Source organism: Trachypithecus francoisi, unplaced genomic scaffold, assembly GCF_009764315.1.
Source record: "Trachypithecus francoisi isolate TF-2019V2 unplaced genomic scaffold, Tfra_2.0 Lachesis_group6, whole genome shotgun sequence".
Classification (NCBI taxonomy): Eukaryota; Metazoa; Chordata; class Mammalia; order Primates; family Cercopithecidae; genus Trachypithecus; species Trachypithecus francoisi.
Window position 1 is genome coordinate 90712615 of NW_022681471.1, and position 19080 is coordinate 90731694.

General features: G+C 46.9%; 2 protein-coding genes across 8 annotated transcripts in view; one reads left to right on the plus strand and one right to left on the minus strand.

Moving 5' to 3' along the window:
• Positions 1-433: 433 nt before the first annotated feature.
• LOC117078243 (protein FAM156A/FAM156B) lies at positions 434-9326 on the minus strand. Of its 7 annotated transcripts, none has more exons than XM_033201741.1 (3): positions 9203-9326; positions 7081-7154; positions 434-1873 (listed from the first exon to the last, which is right to left on the minus strand). In XM_033201741.1, exon 3 carries the CDS (start codon positions 1754-1756, stop codon positions 1115-1117), a length of 642 nt encoding a protein of 213 aa, XP_033057632.1. In that variant the 5' UTR covers positions 1757-1873; positions 7081-7154; positions 9203-9326; the 3' UTR covers positions 434-1114. The 7 variants fall into 7 exon arrangements, with proteins under 7 accessions (XP_033057632.1, XP_033057629.1, XP_033057630.1 ...); XM_033201738.1 differs by having other exon boundaries at positions 7071-7154; XM_033201739.1 differs by lacking the exon at positions 9203-9326 and adding an exon at positions 8378-8708.
• Positions 9327-9733: 407 nt separating this feature from the next.
• Positions 9734-19080, plus strand: part of LOC117078246 (X antigen family member 3) — a 39688-nt gene continuing 30341 nt past the window's right edge. The window contains exon 1 of the mRNA XM_033201743.1: positions 9734-9924. The gene's annotated coding sequence lies outside the window, so the exon portion shown is untranslated. The remainder of the gene's footprint in view (positions 9925-19080) is intronic.

Genomic DNA, 19080 nt, shown 5'->3' on the forward strand with positions numbered 1-19080 from the left:
AAGAAGATGTTGGAAGAACCCAAGGATGCTCTGGTTCTGACAAAGCAGGTGCAAACCGTTGCTCAGGTTCAGCCACCTGGGCCCACCACACAACAAGCAATGGCGCCGCAGCCCCTAAGCCAGGGCACCAGCACCAACACGCAGGGCTCTCACCGTGGGTGGTGGACTCTGCTTCCACGTCTCCTGGGCACAGGAAGCCTCTCTTCGAAGTCATGGCCCTGCCTCGCTGGTCTGGATGCTGGTCCCGCTGCAGGGCTCAAACAGTGACTGGGCTGTGTTCTCTGGTGCCCTCCCTCCCCCGTTCCCAGTCTCCACAGCGTAGAGCTTCCCTCAATAAACCCGGATCCCCTGCTGGGGGAGATTTCAAGGTAGTCAGCTCAGATCTAATGAGAAACAAACCAATACTGAGGAACAAACCTGAATTCTACACCCATTTTCCATTCCTACATATATTTATTTGGTACTGATGATGAGGAACCCCGTCAGAAATTCCTGCAAGGGAGAATACTACTCGGCTGTTAGGGGTATTGCAATATTTACATACATGTAGCTTACCACATACATAAATGATTACACAAACAGTACAGCGGTGAACCACCAAGTTCTCATTCCACATCCCTTTCCCACACTGCGTTTAGCTGCCCGTTCTTGAAACTGGATCTCAGGGCAGCACACTGCATTTCAACAGGCCTAGTGCTGCTTCTCAGAGGCAGTCAACTCAATGGTGCAAAAGCACAGGACAGCGACAAGGCATTCACACTACACAGACATGTGATCTCTTACTGACAGCAGGAAGGGAAGAGAGATGGAGATCCCGGGTGGGAAAGCAACAACATGCATCACGGGAGCCACGTGAGATGCGGCGAGGACCGCTGGTATGCAGCGTCCTTGCCAAGGAATGCCTCACAGCCATCCAAGAATGACAGGCACAAAAGATGAGGACCTTCCTGGGGTCGGTCAAGCATCATGCTGGGAGGATTCCCACGTGTCCTGGCACACAGGTCCTGGCACTCATCCGACCACAGCTTGGTGTTTGGTCCCCAAAATGGGCCCACACCCAGGCGCTGCCAACACGGCAGTCCCTTTGGGTCTCCATCCCATGTGGGTGCACGTCTCAGTTTTCCTCTAACCACTGCTTCAGCAGCCTCTGAAACATTATTTTGCTCTCCTGCTGCCTCTCTCGCTGGCGCTTCTCCTCTGTCTCCTGTGGTTGGAGTGCTGCTTCGGGCAGAGGCCCGGGCTGGTTGGTGCCTAGGCTGAGGGTCAAGCCACTGAGGCCCTGCACCAGCGTCTCCCAGGAGGAGGGTTGTGGGGCCCTGTTACTCTCCCCAGGGATCCCAGAAAGATTCGGCCTGTGGCTCTGGCAGTATCGACATTCACATCGGAATCGATTCTGACCTCGGTCACCTAACGGGGAGACTCTGGCTTCCCTCCCAACAGCATAGGGGGCCATGTGATCGCGGTGTCTCCTCCTCACGTGCCGCAGGAACGCTTTCTTCCTCTGAAGGAACTCCAGCCTCTCCCACTGCCGCTCTTCCAGCGTCTTCTCCTCTCTGTACCGCTGGTGGAGCAGCCCCTCTGGGAGAGGCACGGCCTGGCTGGGGCCAGGACCGGGGCTCAGGTTACTGAGGCCCATCATCGGCTGTTCTGAGTAAGAAGGCTGAGAGGACGCTGGATCTTCCTCAGAAGTCTCTGCAGCTGTCATCAGGGAAGATTTGGAAGGTGATGCTGGATTCCGTTTCTGGAGTGGATCCATGGAGGTCTGGTCCCAGCTGGAAGCCCCGCCAGGCCCTTGGGTCCAGAAAAGGAGGTGAAGCTGGAGGTTCTCAGACACGAAGAAGGTAGCGAGGAATGCGTGCGGGCAGAACCCAGACTGCAACACAAGGTGATAAGACCAGAAGAAAACACATGATTATTCATCTTACTCAACCTCTCTGTCCCTCCACTTCCTGTGTGTAGAATGGAGATTATACAGAGACCCTGTCCTAGGCTTCTTCTGAGGATGACGTGAGATCATACATGTCCACCAGCTTAGAATATTAATGCCACCTAATAAAGGATTTAGAAATGATACCAACTAATGCACCCACATGACACGGAGTGCAAAAGGCTGCGATGCAGTTCGACGATGTCAATTCCCTGCTGACATTTTCCAACCCCTTCCCAAGCATCATTTGTAGAATAATCAAGGCGTGACTCACAGATGCTCTGCCCATGAGCGTTCACTTTTCATCCATTCACAAGGGAGACTTTTACTCAACTGTAAGCGTTTGCACCATGGGGAAACACCCTTTTGTATGTTCACCTTCCCGACCACTGGGTTTGCATCTAGTCAAAAGGGCTGCTCACGCCTATGGAAATCGTTTCCAAATTCCGAGTGTGGATAAGAATTTATTTTACTAAATAACAGAAGCAAAAACCCCCAGGAGACTTCAAAGAGAAAAACACATAGATGAATTCAATTAATCCAAAAGCTGGTTCTTTGAAGTGATCAATGAAATTGATACACCCGTGGCAGGACTGGCTGGGAAAAAAGAGGGCAAAGAAACAAGTTACCAATTATCAGGAATGCAAGAAGAGATTGCACTCCAGACCCAGAAAACATAAAAGGGTCATATGGTAAGCACACACACGACTCTACAGATTCATATTCCACAGGTCAGAGGAAATGTAGCACATACTTGAAAACCACAAGCTATGGAAACTCACCCAGGATGGATTTCAAACACTGAACTGTGTGCACAGTCCTGTATGTTTTAAAGAAGTCGAATTCACAGGCAAACACATTTGCAAAAAGATCTCTGGGCCGCAACAGTTTCACTGGCCAATTCTACCAAACGTTTAATGAACAAATATCACCAACTTACACAACTTCTTCTAGGAAACAAAGCAGAGGCAATGTGCCCCACTGATTTTATGAGGCCAGCACCACAGGGATACCAAGAAAAGGACAGACCAGTATTCTTTCCTAATACAGGCACCAAAGTATTCAACAAAACTTAGTAATTGGAATTCAGCAGTATGTGAGAAGAATAATAAGCCACCATCAAGTGGGTTTTATCGCAGGAATGCAAGGGTTGTTCTTCCCACACCTGAAAATCAATCAATGTAATCCACAGATTGAGAGATCAGATGAAGAACAAAAATGACAGGATCACATCAAGCTATGCAGAAAAACATTCAATAAGATTCCAAGTCCACTGGTGATATAAAAGCTGTAGCACACCAGGAACACAAGACAACTTCTTCAACCTGAAAAAGGGTGTGTACAGTCAAACCTACAACTAACAAGCCATTTAATGGTCAACGACTGGATGCTTTCTGCCTAAGGATACGAACCAGGCAAGGACGTCCACTCTCACCACAGCTATTCAATGTCACGCTGGAGGCCTAGTCAGTGCTATAATGCCAGAAGAGTCATGGCACACATCGGAGAAAGCAAGAAACCAAAGTACTCCTTTTCATATATCCTGTGATCGTCTACATGAAACAACCAATGAATCTCCTCCAGACTCTCAGAGCTAATAAGAGCTTAGTGCTCATTAATGAGAGCTTAGCAGCGATACAGGAGGGAAACTCAACACACAGAAAACAATCCTATGAGTAATTGGAAACCCAAATTTAAGAAATAATACTGTTTTACAAAAGCTACAAACACAGTGAAATGGTTATGTATAGAGCGAAATACATGGAAGAGGTCTGCATGCCCAAAACTATTATACGGTAATGAAGAAATCAAAAAAGATTTAGTTAAATGGAGAGAAACAATGTGTTCCCATATTTAAAGACCCCAAAAGGTTAAAGTCCATTGTCCCCAATTTGATCTGTAGAATGAATGCAGTCCCTGCCTATCAGAATCCTTGAGGGACATCTGCATGTATAAACAAGCAGATTCTACAATTCACGTAGAATATTTGATGTTTCAAAAAGCAGAAGGGATTTAGAGAGATCATATTATCAGATTTTCAGATTTGCTCTAAAGCTGTAATAATCGAGATTGCTGGCTTACAGGGGTAGACGAGTCGATCCATGGAATAAAACAGAGTCCATGAATCAATCCATCCATAGAAATGTGTCCAATAAGTTTTGACATGGGTGTGAGAGGGAATCCAATGGAGAAGGGATAAGCTTTTCAATGCATGAGGTGGCCTATCCTTATGCAAAAAGCTGCACCTCAACCTCAACCTTTACATGCAATTAAGGAAAAAGGGTTCAGAGACCTACAAACCGAAGTTCAATACTAAGACTTTTGGGAGAAACCGCAGGAAGACATCTTTGTGAGGGGAGGCTAGGACATGACCTCAGACACATGATCTATGGAAAGGAAAGATGGATGAATAGGAGTTTGGCAAAATTTAAAACTCTGGCTCTGGCCGGGCGTGGTGGCTCCTGCCTGTAATCCCAACACTTCGGGAGGCCAAGGTGGGCAGGTCACTTGAGTTCAGTTGTTCGAGACCAGCCTGGCCAACATGGTGAAACCCCGTCTCTACCAAAAAATACAAAAATTAGCTGGCGTGGTGGCACATGCCTGTAGTCCCCAGCTACTGGGGAGGCTGAGGCAGGAGAATTGCTCGACCCAGGAGGCAGAGGTTGCAGTGAGCCGAGATCGAGCCACTGCCCTCCAGTCTGGGCGACACAGTGAGCCCCTGTCTCTAGATAAATAGAATAGAATAGAATACAACACAACACAACACAACACAACTTTGGCTGTGTAAGAGCCAGTGTGTTCAGAGAATGAAAATCGAAGTTGCACCACTAGGAGGAAATGTTTGAGAATCACCAACCTGACAGATCTTATATCCAAAATACATGGCGCATTTTCAAAACTCCACAATAAGAAAATCAACACCCCACTAGAAAATAGGGGAAAAACTTGAACGGGAGCACAAGAAACTATATTTAACATCACTCAGCATTAGGGGAATGCAAATCAACACCGTGAAGACTGGCAAGGCCAAGCAAGGAGAACATGTCGGGCGACTGCAACTCTCACACTTTGCAACTGGGAGGGCGAAATGGCACAGCAACTTTGAGAAGGAGTTTGGCAGTTTCTTGTAAGTCAAACAGATGTTTACCATAGGACCCAGCCATCCCACTCCTTGGTATCTACCCTAGAGAAATGAAAACTTAGGTTCACAGAAAAGCCTGCACTGAATTGAAAAAGCAGCTCGATGCAAAACTGCCCCACACTGGAGTGAGGAAAATGTCATTCAGTAGAAGGATGGCTGAACACCTGTGGTCTTCCACACAGCGAAACTGCTTTCGTGAAAAAGGAACAGCCTGTGACAGAGGCATCTGACACTCATCCAAGATGTTCGTCGGGCCAAAAGAAGGAAGCCCGCCTCACAAGGCCACAAACTGTTTGGTGTCACTGACATAACACTCTCCCCAAGACAAACCTAGAGGGAAGGAAATAGATCACTTTTACACCAGGGATGATGGATGAAGAAGGGGTAACCGCAGTGGGGCAGCTCCCGGGAGCGTCCTGGGGTGATGGGGCTGCTCTGGATCCTGACTGTGGTGGTGGTGGCGACAAGAATGTATGCCTGTGTCAAAGCTCACAGAACTGTACTCCTGAGGGAAAAAAGTCAGTCTTGCTGCAGGTTAAGTGAAAAAACCCAATGGCATATTTTGCAATAAGGGTATCTCTCTGTATTGTTTTGATAAATACATCTTGGATGAATGCAACCAAAAATTGACATTAAATGCTAAATGGAAACTTTAGATCAGCCTTCCAGGCTCTATTCTTTTGACAAATGTGGAAACCAAGAATTCACCAGTTTTCTTCAGAGGATACTGGTCCTCTGAATGTTTACTCACCAAATCGTGGCTATCAGCACACACTGGGGTAAGACAGACAGAACCATATCAGAAACAGTTCGAATATGCACTGAACACACACACACATACTCACAAACACACCCCTCTCAGTTTGGTATTGTTAGTATGAAAAACAAAAACCCACTTCACAGGTGAGGATGACAATTTTCTCAAGGTTATATGATTGCCATGGAGAGAACTGGGTTGGAAGCCTGTCTAGAATCAGAGCTAGTGTCCCTAACCACTACACTCTATTGGGCCCTCAAAAAACATTCCCACAATGTCACCAGATCAAGAAGTCTCTTTCAGCTGTGAGTAAAGAAAAATCCCTCATCAGTCAGGCCTGATCAGAAAGGCAACTCACCACCTCAGCAGGTAGAACGGGATGACGATGGACAGTTGGGGACTGCAATGGCTCCTGGCAAGACTTTTACCTCTAATTCACCCTGCAGGACTCAGCTGAGATAGCATTTCCCCCAGGAGGCCTTCTTCAAGCTCCTAAAATGCCCTGTATTTCCCCTGTCCCAGCCCCAATCCCACTCAGCTGTCAACAGATGGTTATTTCTCTGTCAACCCACTAGCCCAGGGGCTGAGAGAGGCCGGGGACTTTGTCTTGTTCACCCATCATAGAGCCTTGAGCCCAGTGGACATTTACAAATATCTATCAAATGCAACAAGGAGGATGTGGGGCATTTATTTCAGTTTAAAGACACAGATTTCATTTAATAATCCCAATTAAACATGGAATTTTTTCTAGAAATGGCAAAATCCTACCGCAAAATTACTAAGATCTGTGCAAGGTCGCTGGGTGCTGAAAACTATGCTCCTAGTCTCATGCCATGTCACGGCAAAGGAATCTAACTCCTAGCCATGCAATGCCACACAGATTGAGGAAAGAGTCCGTCCTACACATGGCTTGCAGACATTCTATATTTTTCATGTCTACACAGATTATCTCTATCCTACTTGGCCTGGAGTGGAGGAGATACAATTTTTAGCAGCTTTGTAACAAAAGAAGAGGTAGTCAGTAAAGCCAGCAATGCCCACTTTTAAGAAAGAAAGAAGAAACTGAAGACAGCACTGAAGCGTGGTGCTGGTATTAGGGGTCTCCCAGCAGCTGAGTATATAGAGAAGCAGCGGGAGTACAACCAGGAGTCGAGAGAGGAGTACAGGGGTGGGACCAAGAGGAGTGGCCAGAGCAGCAAGGGGAAGACAAGGAGCAAGATGGCTCTGGCGAGAATGGAGCTTACCTAGACTCACCCAAGGCAGTCAGGTCGCTGGGTTCACAAGGTCGATACTGTGGGTGTAGGCCGAGTGACTGTTACACCTTTCACCTATAAAGAAAATAACCTCACTGGCCAGGTCACATTCCTCCAGGTATTTACTGAGGGTCCACTCCATTCAGCAGTGCCTTCAGTGAATTATCAAATGCAGCCCCATCCCAAGGACACATCTCAGTCTGAGGAATAAAATACTGTCCAAGGAGCCAGGAATGGTGGCTCACGCCTCTAATCCAAGCACTTTTGGAGGCTGAGGCGGGAGGATTGTTTGAGCCCAGGAGTTTGAGACCAGCCTGAACAACAGGGCAAGATCACCGTCTCCACAAAAGTTTAAAAAAATTTAGCCAGGCATGATGCTGCACACCTGGGGTACCAGCTACTGGGGAGGCTGAGGTGGGACGATCACTCGAACTCAGGAGGTTGAGGCCAGTACAATCCAGCCTGGGTGACAGGTGAGACCATCCACCAAAACAAAATAAAAGGACAACTATGGCAGGCATGAGACGGGGGTACTTCTGACACCATAGCCCAGGTGGTCAGGAACAGCTTCTCCCAGGGCATGCTATGATATACAGTATTATCCCCAGTTGCAGATGAGGTAACAGGATCAGAGAGGTTAAGCAACTCACTCAAGGTCACACACCTAGGGAGTGGCAGTGACCATTTCTCAGTGAGGTCTGCTGAAATAGAAGTCACTTCACTGTTTGTGACACCAATCTCTCTTTATATTTTCACCCATTTTAATTTGCATTAACTGACATATACTTACCTGCGGCTCTCCTTAGTTTCATATTCTCATAAGCGGCTAAACACGGTATAGATTTCATTTTAGCACATCAGGCCCTTCCCTTAAAGAACCTAAGTTTCCCCTGCCAGGCACGATTGCCCAGCCCAGAACTGAACACTTATCTCAAATTAACCTTCCAACCACACACTAAGGAAAGGAAATGGATTACTGCCATGTAGAGATTTAATTTGGGTATTTCACAAATTCTGAACTACGATTTGAAATGTAACCACTGTTCAAGCAGAAACAGTAAAAACAGTGCTTCCCTATGAAAAGTATTCACGGGAAATTTTATTAAATGCCAAAGCATTCCAGGTTAAGACACACTGCCCGTTTTACAGGGAGTTGTTGAGATTCTGCTCCTAAGAATACAGTAGTCCTTTCTCCACTGCTAGTGCCCTGATAAGCTCAGCCAGCAAGGCCATTCACTTTTCCTTTTGCGAGCAAACACACCAAATTACCCTCACACCCACGCACAAATCCAACGCACCCAACAGGGATATGTCAGTAGAGGGAAATGGTATTGGAGATGCAGATGGAAATCTGTGGCTACTCAGAGCACCACATTTCTGATGGCGCAGAGGGTTACCGCCCAGGGTCGCCTGTACTCCAGCAAGGTGGACGGCGGAGAGGCCCTCCTTCTCCAAACATGAGACCCTGCAGCTTGTGCGGCTACTGGACACAAATGGCCTGGACCATTCATTGCGCACGAATGCAGCAATCATAGCGCCCATTAAACGCACGTCTACTCATATGTCACATCATGACCATCTCTCTGTCACACGTCGGAGAAAGGGTTTGTTAGACGGTTTGTTTCAATAGGGACAATGCAGTCCTCCTTGAAAACCCTCCAGTCACTGTGTCTCCTGCTGTGTGGTGCGAGAGGAGGTGGGGAGGAGGTGATGCCAAGGACACGGTGATTTCTGAACCCGTTGAACACTGATCCTAGCCCAAGTGTAGCCCGGCCGGCTACGAATGCCCGGGGCGTCTCGGGATCCTCTTTCTCCGCTGAAAAAAGCCACCCCCAAGCAGGGAAAGAGAACGACGCCACCCCCAGAGTGCGCGACCGCCATTCCCATACTGGGGAGATATGATGGACGACGAGGAAAACCACCCGCTTCCTCCGATAGCCCCGCTGTCGGACGGCCCAACCCAGGGATTCGAGTCCCAAGACACCCCAGCCTGTGCTAGGGACAGCCTCGGTCTCGGCCTCTCGCTCTGTCTCTCTGAAAGTCTCTCTCCCACCCCCGACCCCGCTCTCAGTCTTTCCCGCGCGCGCGCTCGCTCGCTCTGCGTCTTTCTCGGGCTCTCTCACGCGCGTTCTCGCTCCGGGGCTGGTTCCCGCCGTCCAGGCGCCAGCGCGGCGCCTCGTTTCCTCTGCCCTGGAAACGCAGCGCGGCCGGCTCGGAATCGAAGGGTTAAGACAACCGGGAGGAGCCGCCCACCGGCAGGCTAGACTGGCCACAGCGCGGAAGCTGGCCTCGGTGGGGTTGAGCTGGCGTCACAGGGATGCGACGGTGGCCAGAAACTGGACCTTAGATTGGCTGCCGCGAGCCGCCCGGGAGCTGGGAGAAGGAGCGAATGGGTATCTATGTGAGAGCGGCTGGGTGTTTTGTCGCGAATCACTCCGCCCAGCTCGGCTGCGACAGGAGAAGGCGTGCAGGCCGCCCTTTCCGGAGGTGTGCGGCGGCGTTCCTGCAGCGACCCTCTCGGGAGCGTGTCTCGTGAACTGGACTAATGCTTCCGGAGGCTATGGGAGAGACTCCAGGAAGCGGACGTGACTTCATGGGCAGGCGACGAGGGAACTGGGCTGGAGGCATGGGAGGAGGCCGATTTCTCCTATGATTGGCTGGGAGGTTTGCGCTAGGGTGCGCCTCTGAGAACAGACACGTGCCGTTTCATTTTCATTATTTACTGTTTTTGCATGAGCGGTACATGCATCCTTTAAAGACAAAAACCAAACAATTCAAGACATTGAAATCATTCCGGCTACCGCCGTAGGGAGAGCGCCCCAGAAGTGGAAACTACACTGTCGCAGTAAGCGTGGAGCGAGGTTGGGGGGGAGGTGTGTGTCTTTTACTTTCATAGGAAGGAGTAGACCGGTTTTAGTGGGGAGATTTATGGGGCAGAGGTTGTTTTTGTAATCAGCGGAAGTCTCATCCAGCTGAACAGGGAATGTTTCTCTCTGTGCCTAGCTACTTTCAGGAGAACAGACCTCCCGTCTAAGTGAATCATTCCTGAGAAAAAAGAACAAGGAGTGGTTGGGTCAGCGATCTGGAAGTCATGGCACAGAGTGGACAGACGGCATCCCTTACATAAGTCCCATGGATAATACTGGTCCTTTGTGGTCAGCGATTTCCCAGAACACGAAAGTGTGCAGATATTTCTTTACCGTGGCATTTGTCAGGAGTCAAGCGACATGCAGCAATGTTTGTCCTAGCAGATACATGGATAGTAGATTGCTTTTTAACCCTGGAAGAAGACGCCCTGTGAACAGTTTATAGTTTTCAAAAAGTAATGTTTTTGTGGTTTAAGTGAAGGAAGGAAGCATGAACCATTATCCCAGAATATTATAATCATTTCATTTTACAAATTAAGTAACTGGCCTCAGAGAGGTTAAGTAACTTTCCCAAAGTCACAGAAGATGTTTAAAAAATGGTAGAGTCTCGATTTAAATCCAGGTGTCTGTGACTTCATCCCCTTCGTGCTGTGCAGCCATACACTGTCATTTCCAAATCCACACGTGTGGCTCGATTCTCTCCCTGAATCTATAGATTTCCTGTGCCAACTGACAACCCCACAGGCCCGTTGCACTCACCTCTTCCCATCCAGCATCCTAGGCAGTTGGAGACGACTTCCCAGAGAAGAGTGTGTTAGAGAACCTGGGTCCCAAAGGCCCTACCCCAGCCCCTGGAAGGAGAGGTGGGCTTCAAGAGGAAGATTAGAGGATTTGAAGGGAGAAGTATGTTTGTCTGAGGGACAGGCTGATAGGCCAATGTGGCACATACGTGATAATAAACACCAGTTACTTTGAATTTATGTATTTTTTTTTTTTTTTTAAGTATTGGCAATACATGCTGAATGCTGGTGATACCCAAAGCAGATAAATAAAAATCAAGCCACTGTATGGGCAAGTTGAGACATTCCCATTTTACCTGGGAGGACCTGACAAGAAAATACCACTCTGCGGTATAAAAGAACTGTCTCCTAGACTCAACAAATGAAACAAATTAGTCATTTTTTCTAATTATTCTTATTCTATTACAGATGAGGCACGGTAGGCACAAAGAGATTAGATCATCTCCTATTACAGATGAGGCACGGTAGGCACAAAGTCATTCAAGTTATAAGTTGCTGAGTCCCATAGCAAGTACTACTCAGCATGTCCCAAAGTGAACCCACCCATCCCCACTCTCCTGTGCTGCCGGACTCAGTGACAGGCACCATGTTCCACCCAGCAGCTTGGGCCAAAGATCTTGAAAGCCATCGTTGATTGCTGCCTGTCTCGCACCACCCCCACAGTGACTAAGCCTGGCCAGTTCGACCTCCTGGGTTTTTCTAAGTGAGATCTTTTTTTTTTCACGCCATTCTCCTGCCTCAGCCGCCCAAGTAGCTGGGACTACAGGCGCCCGCCACCTCGCCCGGCTAGCTTTTTGTATTTTTTAGTAGAAATGGGGTTTCACCGTGTTAGCCAGGATGGTCTCGATCTCCTGACCTGGTGATCCGCCCGTCTCGGCCTCCAAAGTGCTGGGATTACAGGCTTGAGCCACCGCGCCCGGCCCTTTTTTTTTTTTTTTAAACTTAAAAAAAAAATTATTTATGTACTTAAAGTTCTGGGATACACTTGCAGAACGTGCAGGTTTGTTACATAGGTATACTTGTGCCATGGTATTTTGCTGCACCCATCAACCCATCATGTAGGTTTTAAGCCCCACATGCATTAGGTATTTGTCATAATGCTCTCCCTCCTCTTGCCCCCCCACCCCCGATAGGCCCTGCTGTGTGATGTTCCCCTCCCTGTGTCCATGTGTTCTCATTGTTCACCTCCCACTTATGAGTGAGAACATGTGGTGTTTGATTTTCTGTTCCTGTGTTAGTTTGCTGAGAATGAACATGAACTCATTTTTTTTATGGCTGCATAGTATTCCATGGTGTATATGTGCCACATTTTCTTTATCCAGTCTATCATTGATGGACATTTGGGTTGGTTCCCAGTCTTTGCTATTATAAATAGTGCTGCAGTAAACATACGTGTGCATGTGTCATTATAGGAATGATTTATAATCCTTTGGGTATATACCACCAACAAGTCATAGCTCATCCTCTTGCCACCAGTCTTGACCCCTTCCCACGCATTCTCAGTGCCAGTGTGTGAGGCAACTTTCTTAACTCCTTATCTGGTCATATCAAACCTTTTCAAACTCTACCAGGGCTGCCTACTGCCCTTAGGATAAAGTCCAGCCTCCTGGACTAGGAACATCAGGCCCCAGCTACCCGCAAATGCATCCTCTGTAGCAGACCCCTCCTGCTGCACCCACCCTCAGTATTCCACATTCTAGACCTCTTTCTGTTCATCAGTCAGTATTCCACATTCTAGACCTCTTTCTGTTCATCAGTCGACCAACGCTTGTGGACTGTCTAGCATGCGCACTCATCTCTTGCTCTCTCTGTCCACCGCCTCACACCCGCCCTTCCCTCTGTCTGGCCTGCACTTGCTCCCTCCCCCTCTGCCTGATTCCTCCTTGCCCTCAGCTCTCAAGTGAAGGAGAGCAAATTCTACTTTACCTAGGGAGCAACTGGATGAAAAGGCACGCTTAGTGGGTTTGATATTTTTACTCAATAGCACATGATGGGGATTCATGAAAATTCCCCCAATGGGCCAACCAGTTGGAATGTCACCTGAGAGTAGTGTTTTTGGGAAAAGTTTACTTGCAAAGACTAGGATGCAGGAAAGTAACTGAGGAAGGTGACAGGTTCATTTGCCTGACTACAGCAACCTTCACTGTGTGTGTATAGCAGCATGTTTTATACTTCAAATATATACAATAAAACAAAAAAAAATTAAAGATACACAACATAGATCTCCCCTTTATTTCTATGGACTCATCGTTGTGTGTGAATATGGAAGTTGGAATTGTGGCCCCAGGTTTGGTATGAAGGGATGCAGGCTGAGGACCTGCCTCGCATCTGGTTCTTCTTGCCACAGGGTGGCATGTGAGGATTAACTTTGTTCACTACAGCATGTTATTTCGACTCCCAGCATGGGCATACCTGATTATGAACAGGAGCATCTACTTTGGACATGTGGACAATGAAAGAGAAAAGATGGGAATGGCCCTGGTCCTGCCACCATCAGCCCAAGCCCCAAGCCTGTCTGGAGGGTAGACTGGACTCCCACTGTCCCAGCATGCTGGCCTGCACACTGATGTACCCCTAACATGGCACAGTGTGAATGGCTCTTCCTGGAGCCTGGCTGTTGAGGACATACTGTGTGCCACTCATGTACAGTGTTGATTTCCCAAAGACCCAGAGAGGTAAGTATCAAACTCCAATCTACAGATAAGGAACCAAGCTGAAAGAGGTCAGGGCACTGAGGCAGAAAAGGCTGGATCTGGGACTCACATGCGGGCTCTGTCAGACTCCAAATCCAGGCCTCTTTAAACTCACGACAACGTACTTTGCTTATGCTCCCCTTGCTCAGCTGCAGATATTATTCCGTGATGGGACAGTCAGCCTGGTTGCAACACCATGTCCACCTGTGAGATCCAGGCCCCTGGCAGGGCAAAGCCACCCTGAAAAGTTCTAACACAGTCCACAGGAGCTGCCCTGGAGTCCCTTGCCTCACAACTACCAGTCGAGTTTAGCTTCTAGGTCTCCCCCAGGAGGCGCTTTGCCCTATCACAAAGACACTTGCAATCCACCCCTGCCCTAAATTACGTCTCCATCAGCCTCACTTTAACAGATAAGAATCTAGAGGCAAACAGAGCAGAGGCAGCGTTAGTGGCTGCAGCACAGCTGTGGAGTTGATCAGACTCCAAATGTGGTGTGGAAATCAAGACTGAGAATGGGAATCTGGTTCCTCCTGTTCTTCGGCTCTCTGGACTGTAAGCTGTGCAGAATCAAAGTGCCTGCTGCAAAACCTCCCCTCTTCTGAAGAGTCTGTCCTGACCCAACCCTTGCACACACACATCCCTCAGGTGAGGGTAGGGAGCTCTCCTGTGTGCTCCTAGGGGACTGTGGGTTGAATTCTGCCATGACTCTCCTTACCATCCCCACCCCAGTGTGGGGGTCATCTGCCAGCAAGGATACAGTTGAAAGCATCCCCCTGTCCCCAGAGTGTCCAATCAGCACTCGGAACAAGCTTATTCGTTAATAAAGGAATTTCACCCAGAGTACTTGGTTAGTAATGGTTATGATGGTAGCAGCTCTGTGTGCATTAGAAATGCTCCAGGAGAATCGAGTGAACAGAGGACATCTGTGCAATGAGATTCTCTTCCCCTGGAGTCAGGGAGGAGGGTTGTAACTTTCCTCTCTTCCTTAATTCTGGAACTCCTAGTAAAAGAGTATACAAAATTATTTATTTATTTGAGATAGAGACTAGCTCTGTCACCCAGGCTGGAGTGCAGTGACACAGTCTCAGCTGACTGCATCCTCCACCTCCTGGGATCAAGTGATTCTCCTGCCTCAGCCACCCAAGTAGCTGGGATTACAGGCGTGCATCACTGCACCTGGTAATTTTTTTTTGTATTTTTAGTAGAGACGAGGCTTCACCATATTGGCCAGGCTGTTCTCGAACTCCTGACGTCAAGTGATTTGCCTTCCCAAAGTCCTGGGATTACAGGCGTGAGCCACTGCACCCTGCCAGAATTTTTAAATATGTCTCGGCCATTATGTTACTCCATCAGGCTCGGCTGTGGCCTCCCAGTGGGACTGCAGTGATGGGTTCACCAAACTCTCAGAGTACCCTAGGGCAAGTGCATGCGGGCCTCCCCCAGGGTCTGTAGGGAAAAACTACTATTGATTGGGTTCAGGCATCCTAATCGAGTATTTGGTTCTGTGGCTGCAACACAGATATCCCCGGTGACAAGGACATGAATACCTGGATGAACGTGTCTGTCAAGTCCGGGTGGGCTACACCAGTGCCCTTGCCTGTCGTATCTCGTTGCCTAAGCCCTCCTGGTTCTGACTGCTCCTGCCTGGGTCCCTCCGTCGCCTGAACTCTGCAGGCTACACAGACATGCTTCTGCATCTGTGGCCCTCATTGTCCCTTTCCGTGTTACTGGCAGAGCAGAAGCTTACCTGGCCTGACAGGATCCTGTCCCTGTCACCGTGGCACCTCTAGCCTTCTGTTCAGCTTCCTGCTGGTGCGCTAGTGTCCTTGTGGCGTCTGTGCCGTGTTGGGCCAACTTGGCCTCTGACTTTTTTTTTTTTTCCAACTGTCCCTTCTGTCTGGAAGGCCTTCACCACAGATATCTACTTGATTGACTCCTCCCCCTTCACATCTCTGTCAAATTGTCACCTTCTCAACCCAGCCTACCCTGGTCACTGTGTGTCATAATTTACCTGCAGCTAATCAAGTTCCTCCCCCAATTCACAGTCCCTGTACCACGATCTGTATATATATATATATATTTTTTTGAGACGGAGTCTCGCTCTGTCACCGGGGCTGGAGTGCAGTGGCCGGATCTCAGCTCACTGCAAGCTCCGCCTCCCGGGATCATGCCATTCTCCTGCCTCAGCCTCCCGAGTAGCTGGGACTACAGGCGCCCGCCACCTCGCCCGGCTATATTTTTTCTTTTTTATCACAGCCCCCATCACCTTTGTAAACTAAAAATAAAATTCTAAGCCCCACTCCCCAATCATCTGAATGGACCCTCTCAGCCAAAGCTACTCCAAAGTTAGCCTGAAAAAGTAGTTCAGGCCATGATGGGAAGGGTGGGTGAGACATGTGTCATTACATGCTTCTCCCTATGGAATTCAGGCACAGCTGACCAGCATTTATGTTAAGGCAGAGATCTTTTTTTTTTTTTTTAGAGACAAATTCTTTTTTATTATTATGATTATACTTTAAGTTCTAGGGTACATGTGCACAACGTGTAGGTTTGTTTTTATTTTATTTTTTTTTATTTTTTTATTATTTTTATTTATTTATTTATTTATTTTATTATACTTTAAGTTCTAGGGTACATGTGCATGACGTTATATCATGTATAGCTCCCCAATGCAATCCCTCCCTCCTCCCCCCTCCCCATGATAGGCCCCAGTGTGTGATGTTCCCCTTCCGAGTCCAAGTGATCTCATTGTTCAGTTCCCACCTATGAGTGAGAACATGCGGTGCTTGGTTTCTCTTCTCGTGATAGTTTGCTAAGAATGATGGATTCCAGCTGCATCCATGTCCCTACAAAGGACGCAAACTCATCTTTTTGATGGCTGCATAGTATTCCATTGTGTATATGTGCCACATTTTCTTAATCCAGTCTGTCACAGATGGACATTTGGGTTGATTCCAAGTCTTTGCTATTGTGAATAGTGCCGCAATAAACATACGTGTGCATGTGTCTTTGTAGTAGAGTAATTTATAATCCTTTGGATATAACCCAGTAGTGGGATGGCTGGGTCATATGGTACATCTAGTTCTAGATCCTTGAGGAATCGCCATACTGTTTTCCATAATGGTTGAACTAGTTTACAATCCCACCAACAGTGTAAAAGTGTTCCTATTTCTCCACATCCTCTCCAACACCTGTTGTTTCCTGACTTCTTAATGATTGCCATTCTAACTGGTGTGAGATGGTATCTCATTGTGGTTTTGATTTGCATTTCTCTGATGGCGAGTGATGAGATGAGCATTTTTTCATGTGTCTGTTGGCTGTATGGATGTCTTCTTTTGAGAAATGTCTGTTCATATCCTTTCCCCACTTTTTGATGGGGTTGTTTGTTTTTTTCTTGTATATTTGTTTGAGTTCTTTGTAGATTCTGGATATTAGCCCTTTGTCAGATGAGTAGGTTGCAAAAATTTTCTCCCATTCTGTAGGTTGCCTGTTCACTCTGATGGTAGTTTCTTTAGCTGTGCAAAAGCTCTTAGTTTAATTACATCCCATGTGTCAATTTTTGCTTTTGCTGCCGTTGCTTTTGGTGTTTTAGACATGAAGTCCTTGCCCATGCCTATGTCCTGAATGGTACTACCTAGATTTTCTTCTAGGGTTTTTATGGTATTAGGTCTAACATTTAAGTCTCTGATCCATCTTGAGTTAATTTCGTATAAGGGGTAAGGAAAGGATCCAGTTTCAGCTTTCTACTTATGGCTAGCCAATTTTCCCAGCACCATTTATTAAATAGGGAATCCTTTCCCCATTTCTGTTTTTGTCAGGTTTGTCAAAGATCAGATGGCTGTAGATGTGTGGTATTATTTCTGAGGACTCTGTTCTGTTCCATTGGTCTATATCTCTGTTGTGGTACCAGTACCATGCTGTTTTGGTTACTGTAGCCTTGTAGTATAGTTTGAAGTCAGGTAGCGTGACGCCTCCAGCTTTGTCTTTTGACTTAGGATTGTCTTGGCAATGCGGGCTCTTTTTTGGTTCCATATGAACTTTAAAGCGTTTTTTCCAATTCTGTGAAGAAACTCATTGGTAGCTTGATGGGGATGGCATTGAATCTATAAATCACCTTGGGCAGTATGGCCATTTTCACGATATTGATTCTTCCTATCCATGAGCATGGTATGTTCTTCCATTTGTTTGTGTCCTCTTTGATTTCACTGAGCAGTGGTTTGTAGTTCTCCTTGAAGAGGTCCTTACATCCCTTGTAAGCTGGATTCCTAGGTATTTTATTCTCTTTGAAGCAATTGTGAATGGAAGTTCATTCCTGATTTGGCTCTCTGCTTGTCTGTTACTGGTGTATAAGAATGCTTGTGATTTTTGCACATTAATTTTGTATCCTGAGACTTTGCTGAAGTTGCTTATCAGCTAAGGAGATTTTGGGCTGAGACAATGGGTTTTCTAAATATACAATCATGTCATCTGCAAACAGGGACAATTTGACTTCTTCTTTTCCTAACTGGATACCCTTGATTTCTTTCTCTTGCCTGATTGCCCTAGCCAGAACTTCCAACACTATGTTGAATAGGAGTGGTGAGAGAGGGCATCCCTGTCTTGTGCCAGTTTTCAAAGGGATTTTTCCAGTTTTTGCCCATTCAGTATGATATTAGCTGTGGGTTTGTCATAAATAGCTCTTATTATTTTGAGGTACGTTCCATCAATACCGAATTTATTGAGCGTTTTTAGCATAAAGGGCTGTTGAATTTTGTCAAAAGCCTTTTCTGCATCTATTGAGATAATCATGTGGTTCTTGTCTTTGGTTCTGTTTATATGCTGGATTACGTTTATTGATTTGCGAATGTTGAACCAGCCTTGCATCCCAGGGATGAAGCCCACTTGATCATGGTGGATAAGCTTTTGATGTGCTGCTGAATCCGGTTTGCCAGTATTTTATTGAGAATTTTTGCATCGATGTTCATCAGGGATATTGGTCTAAAATTCTCTTTTTTTGTTGTGTCTCTGCCAGGCTTTGGTATCAGAATGATGTTGGCCTCATAAAAAGAGTTAGGGAGGATTCCCTCTTTTTATTGATTTGAAATAGTTTCAGAAGGAATGGTACCAGCTCCTCCTTGTACCTCTGGTAGAATTCAGCTGTGAATCCATCTGGTCCTGGACTTTTTTTGGTGGGTAGGCTATTAATTGTTGCCTCAATTTCAGAGCCTGCTATTGGTCTATTCAGGGATTCAACTTCTTCCTGTTTAGTCTTGGGAGAGTGTAAGTGTCCAGGAAATTATCCATTTCTTCTAGATTTTCTAGTTGATTTGCGTAGAGGCATTTATAGTATTCTCTGATGATTGTTGTATTTCTGTGGGGTCGGTGGTGATATCCCCTTTATCATTTTTATTGCGACTATTTGATTCCTCTCTCTTTTCTTCTTTATTAGTCTTGCTAGCGGTCTGTCAATTTTGTTGATCTTTTCAAAAAACCAACTCCTGGATTCATTGATTTTTTGGAGGGTTTTTTGTGTCTCTATCTCCTTCAGTTCTGCTCTGATCTTAGTTATTTCTTGCCTTCTGCTAGCTTTTGAATGTGTTTGCTCTTGCCTCTCTAGTTCTTTTAATTGTGATGTTAGAGTGTCAATTTTAGATCTCTCCTG

Excerpts from the sequence above, each read along its gene's own strand:
- LOC117078243 (XM_033201741.1), bottom strand. The coding sequence starts at position 1,756 with ATGGATCCACTCCAGAAACGGAATCCAGCATCACCTTCCAAATCTTCC.